At 40.5% G+C, this 13,310-nt stretch overlaps 1 protein-coding gene across 2 annotated transcripts in view; it reads left to right on the forward strand.

The window, feature by feature from the left end:
• Positions 1 to 13,310, forward strand: part of CBL (Cbl proto-oncogene) — a 79,081-nt gene that overhangs the window by 34,640 nt on the left and 31,131 nt on the right. For both annotated transcript variants that reach the window (XM_057317015.1, XM_026505572.4), the window contains exon 3: positions 12,164 to 12,310. In XM_057317015.1, the coding sequence (XP_057172998.1) occupies positions 12,164 to 12,310 (147 nt within the window). The remainder of the gene's footprint in view (positions 1 to 12,163; positions 12,311 to 13,310) is intronic.

A 13,310-nucleotide genomic window follows, 5' to 3' on the forward strand; every position in this document is an offset into this window, starting at 1 on the left:
AGCAGACACTTAAATGATTGAGCCACACAGGCGTCCCAAGGAGGATTGTTTTTCCCTTTCATGGAAAATATATTGAAGAGAATGGCAGTGACAAAGATTTCTCTAGTTTTGATCCCTCCAAAAGTCTTAGATTCAAATAGTTACAGAAAATTCCATATTGGGGCGCCTGGGTGGCTCAGTCGTTGAGCGTCTGCCTTTGGCTCAGGGTGTGATTCCGGAGTCCTGGGATCGAGCCCCACATCAGGCTCCTCTGCTGGGAGCCTGCTTCTTCCTCTCCCACTCCCCCTGCTTGTGTTCCCTCTCTCGCTGGCTGTCTCTCTCTCTGTCAAAAAAAAAAAAAAAAAATTCCATATTCCTTCCCAAGTTTGGGGACAGTAAAGTTTAGTAGCTACTCTGTATTTGTTCAGAGAAACCATATATTTAAATGTCTAATGTGTCATATATTTCGGAGGTAAATAATTAATGATAACCAGATAGACTTTCTGCATATTTGATTAGACTCTCTTAGAGCTGTTTCCTGCTCAGTATAATTTGTTTTGTCTGTCTGTATATCCATATATTTTTAAATTTATTTTTTAAGGTCACAGGACAGGCTTTCTGAAAGGTACCGGGTGGTTTTGGCATTTGTTAATGAGAGGGTGTGAGAAGTTTTTTGAGATTTCTGCATTATGTTACTTACGTGCTTGCATGTTCTTTAAAGAACTGGTGTAGAGAAGTAGTAATCAGTTCTTGGGGAATACACGTTTAGCTGCAGACAAGTGCTTCAGTGTATATAATAGCTTATATACGTATCTTTCAGAACTTGGGTTGAATAAATTCAAAGGTTATTTTGAAATACAGAAAAGTCGGATTATAGTCTTAAACTCTTTAGAAAATAATTATTTTCAAATATCGTCTGTAGTATAAGTGATCCTGTTTTCAGATTAGTTAGGAAAGAAAGACTATCTGTGAAAAAGGAAATCTTTTCCACTAGTAACTGTACAGTGGAGAAGCATGGCAGACACTCCTTAACCCAGTGGTCAAGGTTAACATTATCAGTGATGTCATGGACTTCATGTAGCCCCTGAGAAGGGCATCTCTCTCCTGTGGCATTCTTTCTGTAAACTCAAGCCTTGTCAAAAATATGGACATAACATCAGCTAAACACATTGAGGGATATTCTACAAAATACCTGACAAGTACCCCTCAAAACTCCTAAGGTCAAAGAAAAACAAAGACTAAGAAACTGTCACAGACCAGAGGAAAGTAAGGAGATACGATGTTAACTGCAACGTGTCCTGCATTGGACCCTGAAACAAATAAGGGCATTAATGGAAAAAAACAGGCAAGGCCTGCATTGTCTGCGGTTTAGTTAATAGGACCACACCGATGTTGGTTGGTTAGTTTTCACAGATGTACCACAGTAATATAAGGTGTTAATACTATTAAGGGAAACTGAAACTGAATGAGGGATTTATGGGAAATTCTGTAGTATCTTTGCAACTTTTTTGTAAATCTAAGATCCCAGAGTAAAAAGTTTATTTAAAAAAATAAAATAATATTTTCCAGTTCGGTTCTACAGATTTACCGAATGCCTGTTCAGTGCAAGGCAGCGTGCTCACTACTGCAGGAGACAGTGTGTGAGACACCGCCCCCCCCACTCCCCCCCCGAAAGGCGTGGTCCAGCTGGGGACGAAGACAAAGGACACAAAGCAGAACGTGGTAGAGCGTGTGCTGAGTTATGAACAAGGTGCTTTGAGGTCTGCGGTTGCAGAGTGGACATTAAATGAAGACTGGTAAACATCCCACACCTGCCCACCCCACTACACACACCGGGGAGATAGCATTTGGGATGAACTTTGGGCAGGAGTCAGTAACCATAAGCTTCAGAAAGGAAATCTGCATCATACAGACCTGCCAGGGCTCTTGAATCAGGTAGACCTGCTCTGCCACTTACTAGCTCTGTGACCTTGGGCAAGTTATTTAGTATCACTAAGTCTTTGTTTCTCACTTGTATGATAGGATTAGTAAGTCCTACTTCAGAGCACTATTACGAGAATTAAATGAGGTATATATGTAGCTTAGCCAAGCGTCGGATACATAATAAGCTCTTAATGTTAACTGTTAGAGGTAGAGGCATGTATTGTTGATGTAACATCATCAGGAAAGGCACGGGGCCCCAGAAAGTATAAAATGTTTGGGGAAATACCCAGTAGTGTGTGTTTAGAAAGATGAATCAGGACCATAACGTAAGTGCTTTGGTTTGTAAGCTGAGCAGTTTTGAACTTTTTTGGCGGTTATTGGGAAGTCCATGAAGATTTTTGTGTAGGGAGGAGTAATGAGATTGAGTCTATGGTTTAAGATTAATTTGTTAGAAATGTGAGGGGAGGGGCGCCTGGGTGGCACAGCGGTTAAGCGTCTGCCTTTGGCTCAGGGCGTGATACCGGCGATCTGGGATCGAGCCCCACATCAGGCTCCTCCGCTATGAGCCTGCTTCTTCCTCTCCCACTCGCCTGCTTGTGTTCCCTCTCTCGCTGACTGTCTCTATCTCTGTCGAATAAATAAATAAAATCTTTAAAAAAAAAAAAAAGAAATGTGAGGGGAGTTTTGGAGATTCTCACGTGAGCTGTTGTCTTCCCATTCACATGGTGAATTAGGTTAGTGTCCCTTGAGCTTTGAATTCGTTGCAACAGGTAGCTCAGAATGCTCTGGACTGTTCATGCTGTGCGACGGTGATCTGGTATATGTGACTTGGTCTGAAGCATGACTGTGAGTATTACAACAGATATATTCAATATGTGTTTCGTATAAAAAAAAGATCATTGATATTTTTAGAGATACTGGCTCAGAACTCCTTTTGTAGGTGATGGTTTTGGTCTTGCCACCCCCCCTTTTTCTTTTAGCAGTTTAAGCAGATAAGAGTTAAACAGTACTTTATTGACTTCCTGTGGAGCTTGTTGAAAGAAGTTCCGTTGTATCTATTTTTAAAGCTGATCACTGTGAGCAGGGGATGCTGCTATTGAGTCACGAACGTCATGACAGTGTGCTCTCACTCAGCAGTCTTTGGATGACACTGGTGTTTGCATATAAGGTTCTCGAAGTTCAGTGAGTGGGAAAGCAGCACAGTTATCACTGAAATGGTACCAGTAAGTGAAATACTTCCAAGCATTGATCGTTTCACCATTCAACAGTGTAATCAATTTATCATCATCTATATGGGGCCTTTAGCTCACACCATGGCTGAATGGCAAAAAAAAAAAAATAATGGGTTATTTCTGTGGCCTTATTTTGGGGAATATTTTACGACTCCAAAATGATACTCTACAATGCACTATAGCTTGTTTATTAATCACTGTATTAAAAGTGCTAATCATTCTGAAGTTTACCCACTGCGAAATAGAGGTTCATTGGGTCCACAAATATTAAAATAGATTGCAGCCTGAATTATTGGAGTTTTCTCCCAATGTTTTATTATGAAAAATTTCATTCATACGGAGAAATTGAATTTTACACCTATCACATAACCCCATCACTAGGATTCTACAAGTAACTAAACTGTAAAAGGAAAGTTCTTCTTTCTTCTCTTTAAAAATCAAAGAAACTTCTTTCTGAGCCTTTGAACCGTTTTCATGTGAGACAGTATTTTGAAATGGCTGAGATGATTTTTTTTTAAAGATTTTATTTATTTGAGAGAGAGGCAGAGCGAACATGAGCAGGGGGAGGGGCAGAGGGAGAAGCAGACTCCCCATGGGCAGAGAACCCAATGTGGGGGCTCCATCCCAGGACCCCGGGATCATGACCTGAGCTGAAGGCAGACACTCAGCTAACCGAGCCACCCAGGCACCCCAGCTGAGATGATTTTTGATGTTTGTTATTTCTTCGGAAATAAAATTGAGTAAAATAATTCACCACACATTCTGGGATTTAGCAAATCCCCAGTGTCAGAATAGAAAACAACATTTACCAAATCAGATAAACTTTTCAGATCCCACATTGGGTTCATACAATTAACTGCTCATTTAAATGCCATGAGACATAAGTTCCTTTAAATTCTTTGCAGGCGGGGCGCCTGGGTGGCTCAGTCAGTTAATAAGCTTCTGCCTTCAGCTCAGGTCATGATCCTAGGATCCTGGGATTTGAGCCCCACGTCGGGCTCCCTGCTCAGTGGGGAGCCTGCTTCTCCCTCTCCCTCTGCCTGCTGCTCCCCTTGCTTGTGTGCTCGCTCGCTCTCTCTGTGTCAAATAAAATCTTTAAAAGTAAATAAATAAATTCTTTGCAGGCAAAAATAAAACAAGACGAAATCAGAGAGGGAGACAAACCATAGAAGACTGTTAATCGGGGCGCCTGGGTGGCTCAGTCGTTAAGCGTCTGCCTTTGACTCAGGGCGTGATCCCGGAGTCCTGGGATCGAGCCCCACGTCGGGCTCCTTCACTGGGAGCCTGCTTCTCCCTCTCCCACTCCCCCTGCCTGTGTTCCCTCTCTCGCTGGCTGTCTCTATCTCTGTCAAATAAATAAATAAAATCTTAAAAAAAAAAAGACTGTTAATCATAGGAAACAAACGGTTGCTGAAAGGGAGGAGGGTGGGGGGATGGGGTAACTGAGTGCATTAAGGATGGCACGTGATATAATGAGCACTGGGTATTAAGACTGATGAATCATTAACCTCTACCTCTGAAACTAATAATACATTATATGTTAATTAATTTAATTTAAATAAATAAAAATAAGATGTTAAAAAGTAAAAAAAATATTTTGCGGGCAGAAATATACTTGTAAAAATGATTTCTTATGAAAAATTATTTCTTATAATTTCTAGTCCTATCTAATAAAGGTACATACTAGCTTGTTTTCTTGCTTTCTTCTTCAGTCCTGTTATGAAATTAAGCTGCTGAAGTTAAGGTTTCTTTTCCAGTTTCAAATCCGTGGAATAGCACAAATTCATAAATTTTTATTGATGGAAAGACATCTGTAAGAGTCATTGGTTCCAGCTGCCTTTTATACTACACCTCAGGGAGTGGCAGCCCAGAGAGGTTAAGTAACTGCCCGAGGGCACAGTAAATTAATGGGAGATCAGGAAATACTTTTTTGTTTGTTTATTTTTAAGGATTTTAATTTTAAGTGATCTCTGTACCCATCCATCCATGTGGGACTCTAACTCAGAACTGCAAGATCAAGTCACATACTCTACCAGTTGATCCCACCAGGCAGGCACCCCAGGAAATACATTTTAGATCTCTAGTCTTCTGCATTATTATCATAGATTATTTTTAGATAACTCTTTTGTAGAAAGAATAAACAGAGCATGCTTGTCAGTTATAGAATTTATCTCTATTAAAATGGAGTTTCAAAAAACAGAACCGTAAATGAGAATATCTTTATGAATACATTGGACAAATTGTTTTATAAATCATATTTTTTTCCCTAGAACTCAATCTCTTAATGTTAATTTCTCAACAGTCCTTTTCTTCATGATATCGTTGCTATACTTCGAAGGGATGGAGCATTCTCATTAAGCAAAGAAGAGTGGTACTACTCTCAGTACTTGTCATAAATAGAAAGGGTTAATTTATCTCCCCACACTATGTTCTTTTTTCCATTTCCTCTTTCTCTGCAAAGAACTCTGGCTATGAGTTACAAGATAGCTTGTTTTTCAGTGTTTTGTGCAGTAGTAAGTTCATCAGTTGGAATCATTTGAAGAGGTTTCTGTTTATCTCGTTCATATAAAGGCTACTTTTCAAAAACACTGTGTTGTTTGATCGTAGAAGTGGTGATTGTAATTCCTCTCAAGTTGTATTTATCTTTCTACTTTAGAAGCTAAAACAGGAACTCTAATTGCCTCTTTAATCCTTAATGTACCTGTGTACTTGTGACATAGAAATCTTAGTCCCTGCTAGCTGAAATTTTACCCAGAAGATGTAACCATTGCTTTAGGCCTGAGGTGCAAAGGTATGTTGGCTTTTAGAATAGGACCTGAGGTAGGGAGAAAAGAACTGACACTGGTCTTGAACTTCAAAAACAAAAACAAAACCAAAACACCTGACACTGCATACTGACTCAGCGTTTGATTACGGGGAAGTTGGGAGGGAAGAGAGAGGAAGCTGGAAACTGTAGGGTAGAACTTGTGGTTACTTAGCTGTAGATGGTTGGCGCTAAAGGTAATAAAAATAACCTCCTTCAAATACCGAGTTAAAGAAAAACCTGTATTACTTGCTACTGCTGGAACTTCAAAGTTTTGTCTTCAGGGTATTTATAAAAAAAAAAATAGAAGAGTTGTGTTCCTTTGTGGATCTTTGGAGAATTGTTAGAACATAGTGTATGAATTGAAGTAACTGCTGAGAGAATTTTGCAAAGTATTGCTTACCTTGTCATAAGCCTAGATAGCCATCACGCCGCATCGTTCTAGGATGACATGTTTAGATGGATCCTGCGGATTAAACTCAGCCCTGTGCACTGCAGACACTCAGCGATAAGCCTATGGCCTTAAAATATTATTGAACAGAATTTCAACTCAGATCAGGTACAAAACGCTCTGACCCATGGGCTTTTATAGATACTTAATTTCCTTTTAAGAAGTGTGATGCTTGTGGTGCACATCTCTGGTGGTTTTAAGAAATGTAAGCTGGCTTTTTGGGGGGATGCATCCTTAAGTAGGAAAGTGTCTCAAATCGATTGTCAGTATCTATTTCAGTCAGCACTTTGAACTGCTCTTACCTACCTGGTACCATTACATCCTTGTGGTCAATAACTTTCCCTTTTCTTGTGGCTTACTTCACATATCAAAATAGCTTTCTGTCCCATTATTATTATTATTATTTTTAAAGATTTTATTAATTTGACAGAGAGAAACAGCCAGCGAGAGAGGGACACACAAGCAGGGGGAGTGGGAGAGGAAGAAGCAGGCCTCCAGCGGAGGAGCCTGATGTGGGGCTCGATCCCAGAACACTGGGATCACGCCCTGAGCCGAAGGCAGACGCTTAACGACTGCGCTACCCAGGCGCCCCTCTGTCCCATTATTATTTTGATGTGTGTATTTTATCTCTGCTCCAGCATAATGCTGGACACTTGGTAGATCTGACTGGAAAAATTATTTGAAAAGATGCCCACATGGCTTGGTCATCCCAGACTCACATCTCGTCCCCGCCTCAGACTTGGTTTAAGAATGAACTCTCGGGGGCGCCTGGGTGGCACAGCGGTTAAGCGTCTGCCTTCGGCTCAGGGCGTGATCCCGGCGTTATGGGATCGAGCCCCGCATCCGGCTCCTCCGCTAGGAGCCTGCTTCTTCTTCTCCCACTCCCCCTGCTTGTGTTCCCTCTCTCGCTGGCTGTCTCTCTCTGTCAAATAAATAAATAAATAAAATCGTTAAAAAAAAAAAAAAAGAATGAGCTCTCGGAGAGAGGTTCCTAAGCCCACTCTCTCTAAAACAGCAATCCTGCGTGACTCTCTTCTCATACACTGCTTCGTTTTTCTTCAGAGCACTTTTCTCCCGCCACCTGATGCTCTCCTATGGGAATGTAAATGCCATAAAACCAGGAATTTTGTTTTGTTCACTGTTGTATCTATCCCTAGTGCCTAACAAGAGTAGGCGCTCAGTGTTTTCAGAAGGTATCCTGAAGGTTAGAAATTGTGCCCGATTCCCTGCGGGATATACGTACACATTAGAAGTGGATTTAGCCCTTGTGTACACAGATAACTAAAGTACAAGATGGGTTCGGATGGCCTGAGAGCTTCAGCGAATACGCTGGGAGTATTTTATTGGCTTATTCTAGCTGGCTTCTTAGGAAATGGCATTTAGGCCGCGTCTTATTTCAGACTCGGGAAACGGATAAGCAGAGGCTCGGAGGTGGGACAGTGAGTAAGGGTGGTGTGCATAAGGAAAGGTGACGGACTCAGTTTGGCTAGAATGTACTCTTGACGAAGTAAGTTAGTTAAAAAGGTCGGTTAGATCCAGGGCAGTGGAAAGTCTTCAGATCAAAGCTGAGTTTGGGTTTTGTCCCACTGGCACTATGGAAATTGTTTTTTTCCCCTCCTTAAAGGACAGTTAGGGGGGCTCCTGGGGGGCTCAGTTGGTTAAGTGTCTGCCTTCGGCTCAGGTCATAATCCTAGAGTCCCAGGGTGGAGCCCCGCATCGGGCTTCCTGCTCAGTGGGGAGTCTGCTTCTCCCTCTACCCCTCACCCCACTCGTGCTCTCTCACGTGCTCTCTCTCAAATAAATAAATAGATTTTGAAAAGGGCAGTTAATGTGGCATGATTGGGCCTGCATAGGAGGAGACTGAAGACTCAAGTTTGTTTTTATTATTGAATTTTTTATTTCAATTCCAGTATGTTAGCAAAGTGTTACATTAGTTCCAGGTGTACAGTGTCATGATTCAGCGGTTCAGTACGTCGCTCAGTGCTCATCATGATGCGCGTGCTCTCAATCCACTTCACCTGTTCCACTCCTCCTCCCCATCCCCCCAGCAGCCGTCAGTTTGTTCTCTAGAGTTAAGAGTCTGTTTCTTGTTTTGTGTGTGTCTTTTTTTTCCTTTGCTCATTTGTTTTGTTTCCTAGATTCCACATTTGAGTGAAACCATATGGTATTTGTCTTTCTCTGCCTGACTTATTTCACTTAGCATTGTCCTCCCTAGGTCCATCCATGTTGTCGTAAATGGCAGAATTTCACTTTTTATGGCTGAATAATATTCCTCTGTGTGTGTGTGTGTGTGTGTGTGTGTGTGTAATATACATATAAACCACATCATCTTTATCCATTTATCTGGACATTTGGGCTGCTTCCATAGTTTGGCTTTTGTAAATAATGCTGCTGTAAACATAGGGGTGCATGTATTCCTTTGAATTAGTGTTTTTATATTTTTTGGGTTAATGACCAGTAGTGCAATTACTGGATTGTAGGTCAGTTCTATTTTTAACGTTCTGAGGAACCTCCATACTGTTTTCCACAGTGACCATTCCAGTTCAATTCCAGTCAACATCCTCACCAACACCTGTTTCTTGTGTTGTTGATTTTATTTTATTTTTATTTTTATTATTATTATTTTTTTAAAGATTTTATTTATTTATTCGACAGAGATAGAGATAGCCAGCGAGAGAGGGAACACAAGCAGGGGGAGTGGGAGAGAAAGAAGCAGGCTCACAGCGGAGGAGCCTGATGTGGGGCTCGATCCCATAACGCCAGGATCACGCCCTGAGCCGAAGGCAGACGCTTAACCGCTGTGCCACCCAGACGCCCCTGTGTTGTTGATTTTAACCATTCTGACAGGTGTGAGGCGATATCCCATGATGAGTGATGTTGAGCATCTTTTCGTGTGTCTGTTGGCTATCTGTATGGAAGACTGAAGTTTGAATTGTAGACTTGGTGGGGGAAGGTAGCAAGGAACTTAGAATAATAATACAATTTAAAGGTAGGAAGACAACAGGGGTCAGCAAATTGACAAATCTGATATGGAGAATCAGGGAAATGGAAAAAACTAAGATTGACTCTAAGGTTTTGAATTTGTGGGAAGTAAGATGGTGTTGTCATTAAAGAGAACATGAAGTAAGAACAGATCTGAGAAGGAAGATTAATTTAATTTTGAACATGTTGCTCTGAGGTGCTGGCATCTGAGTGGAGGAACGTGGTTGGCAGTTGGAGAGCTACCAAGGCTTAAGATTTGGGAATCACTCGCAGAGTAGTTTCTGAAGCTTGAGAATGTGAAGGAGGAGTCAAGAGAGTACATGAAAAAAGAAAGGAAAGTAGCGGAGAGCATATTCTTGGAAAATAACTCTTGTTAAGAGAATAGGAGGAAAAGCCAGAGAAAGACAAAAGCCAGTAGGAGAACCAAGAGAAGACAACATTAGAGAAACCAAAGAAAGATAATTCAGGATGACATAAGAGTCCAGAAAAAGCTCTGTGGTAACCTTGGGAGTGTGATATATATCGTTTTGGTCACATCATACATTGTTCTGCTGTACTGTTTAGCATAGTTCTTTCTTTTTTTAAATATTTATTTAAGTGATCTCTACCCCCATTGTGGGGCTCGAAATCATGACCCCGAGATCAAGAGTTGTGAGGTCTACCTGCTGAGCCAGCCAGGTGCCCCATTCTGTGATATAGTCTTGATCTTTCCGTTTTTTGTTTCCTTTTTGATAAAATAGTAAAAGTTCTAACACAATAATTGAAGGATCTCAAAGTGCAAGGAGGACGACGGTTAAGGGAGCTTAGGGATAGGAGAAGTGCTTGTCTTTCTATCTCACACTTGGTCTACTTAGCGTATGAATTATTTTAGACTGTCTTCAAAGAATATATTATCACTTTTGTGGGTGCTTTCAGAAAACAAATCAGAAAGTAGAAAGAGTAACTTGCTTAAGTGCAAGAAGACAGATCTCAAAGAACCGAAGCTGATTTGTTGAAAGCTGAGTGGAAAGATTTCAGTAGCATTTTGCACCAGAGTCAGGGCCAGAAAGCCTTGTGTCTTTGGTGCAACGTTTTATGTAGGAAAAAGAAAAATCTCTCTATGAAAGAGAATTTATAGGTACTCAGATTTGATCGTGAATTGACTTGAAGTTTTATAATCCACTTGAGAAGAATAGACTTTGAATATATAAATAATGATTGAGACAAGGGGAAAGAAGTGCAGTGGGTAGCTGGTTTGGCGTGTAACGGTAACTAGAGCATCGGTCTGTATCTTGCTCTGTATGGCAGCACATTAAAGATAAGAAAGATACTCTGATTAAAGGACATACCTTAAGTGGAGACATCATCTGGTGTGTTAAATTGGTAGGATGTGGCATCTTTTTTTTTTTTTAATTGAATTATAGTTGACACAGAATGCTACATTAATTTCAAGTGTACAACATAGTGATTCGATGACTCTCTACATTGTTCTGTGCGGCATCTTTATGAGGTTATTAGAATAAAGCTCACTAATTGGTAAAGCATAGTAGTAGCATATGCACTTAGGTAGAAATTGTCACATGGTTTGGATACTAGCATTTCAGTTTTGATATAGGAAGAGGAGTTGTTTTGCTAAAACTTAACCTCTTTAAGGTCTGATTTAAGTGAAAATACTTGTTAGGTCTGGATATTCAAATCGAGAATTGTAATTTATTAATTTATTAATATATTTTTTGATTTGGATGAGTTGATATGATTAGCTTTTTTTTGTTTTTTTTAAGATTTTATTTATTTATTTGACAGAGATAGAGACAGCCAGCGAGAGAGGGAACACAAGCAGGGGGAGCGGGAGAGGAAGAAGCAGGCTCATAGCGGAGGAGCCTGATGTGGGGCTCGATCCCATAACGCCGGGATCACGCCCTGAGCCGAAGGCAGACGCTTAACCGCTGTGCCACCCAGGCGCCCCAATTAGCTTTAAAATCCAGAATAGCGGGGCGCCTGGGTGTCTCAGCCAGTTAAGTGTCTGCCTTTGGCTCAGGTCATGATCTCAGGGTCCTGGGATTGAGCCCTGCATTGGGCTTCCCTGCTCCCGGGTTCCCTGCTCCTTTTCCCTCTGCCCTTCCCCCCACTCATGGGCTCTGTGTGTGTGTGTGTGTGTGTGTGTGTGTGTGTGTGCGCGTGCTCTCTCTCTGTCTCAAATAAATCTTTAAGAAAAATCCAGAATAGCTTATGCAAAGCAAAATAATATATTTTGCTTTTTAAATATTTCCTTTCTTTTGTTAGTGAATGATTATATCAGTATATAAGTTTGTACCTTTATTTGTTATCTGTCATCCTCAAAAAGTAGATTTGTTCATGTTAATTAATTCTCAGAGGTATTAGGCCTGATTCATTTGAGATTAAAAGCCTTAAAATAAATTACTGTTAAAATTTTCCTATTTACTTTACAACATCTTTTTGAATGGGGGGAATAGGAGTGGACCTAGTGAATGCAACAGTCTTCCCTGTGTTATATCTGCATCTTTATACGATGTTAGAACAAAAACAGTTTCTGAAGCTCTTCTTTGAACAAAAATAATATCAGAGTATTTAATAGTGTCAACAGCACATTTTTTCCTCTCTTCTAGTTTTATATATCTCCTAGTTTTATATATCGCTGAATAGTATTTGCCAGAAAGTGTATTTGAAGAGGTTCTTTGTAAATGTATGTTCGTGTTCATATTAATACACACCTGATAATGGTGAATTCAGTGCACTTAAAATAAAAGTAATTTTATGTGTTTATTTAATTATTGCACTTCTGATCATTTGTAGGAGAAACCTAACCAAACTATCCCTGATCTTCAGCCACATGCTGGCAGAACTAAAAGGAATCTTTCCAAGTGGACTCTTTCAAGGAGACACGTTTCGGATTACGAAGGCAGATGCTGCAGAGTTTTGGAGGAAAGCTTTTGGGGAAAAGTAAGTCTCTAAAATAATGAATTTGGTTTGGTTTGTTTGTTTTGTGTGTTTTTTAAGTAGGCTCCCAGCATGGAGCCCGTTGCGGGTCTCAAACTCCTAACCGTGAGATCAGTACCTGAGGTGCTACCAAGAGTCAGACGCTTAACCCACTGAGCCAGCCAGGTGCCCCTCAAAATAATGAATTAGAACTGTGAAGAACTAAAGCTTATGTTGTGGCCTTCTGCTTAATTTTTTAAACATCTTTTATGTAATTTTTAACTTTTTTTTTTTTTTTTTGTAAGTAAACTCTAACCCCAGTGTGGGGCTCGAAATCACAACCCCAAGATCAAGAGTTGCATGGTCTACCCAGTGAGCCCTGTTTATTTTTTTAATTAATGGAATAATTATATCATGGGGAAGCATAGAGAAAAATAATGAATATGTGTGTTCAGTAGGCCCCCCTTATCTGCAGTTTTACTTTCCATGGTTTCAGTTACCTGAGGTCAGCTATAGTCCAGAAGCAGATGGTCGACCTGATGTGTTATCAGAAGGTCAGTAGTAGCCTAACACTGTGTGGTAATGCCTGCGTATTTTCCCTCACCTCATCTCGTCACATAGGCCTCTTATCTCATCATCACAAGAAGGGTGTGTATAGTAAGTACAGTGAGATACTGTGAGAGAGAAAGCCACAGTCCTGTAACGTTCATTACAGTCTATTGGTTATAATTGTTCTATTTTATTATTGTGGTTAATCTCTTACTGTGCCTAATTTGTAAATTAAACTTTATCCTAGGTGTGTGTGTATAGGGAAAGCCATAGTGTATATATAGGGCTTGGTACTGTCTGCTTTTTCAGCCATCCTCTGAGGATTTCGCAGAGGATCCCTTGCACATAAGGGGGGCACTATGGTACCTACCTCCCCATGTTCTGGGTGTGTTTTGTTTCTGTTTTTTTAAAGAAGGCTTTGCAGATTCAATTGAAACCCATGCTGTTTGAATATTTGTTTCTTTCTCTCCCCATG

This window comes from Ursus arctos, unplaced genomic scaffold (genome assembly GCF_023065955.2).
Source record: "Ursus arctos isolate Adak ecotype North America unplaced genomic scaffold, UrsArc2.0 scaffold_22, whole genome shotgun sequence".
Taxonomy (NCBI): domain Eukaryota; kingdom Metazoa; phylum Chordata; class Mammalia; order Carnivora; family Ursidae; genus Ursus; species Ursus arctos.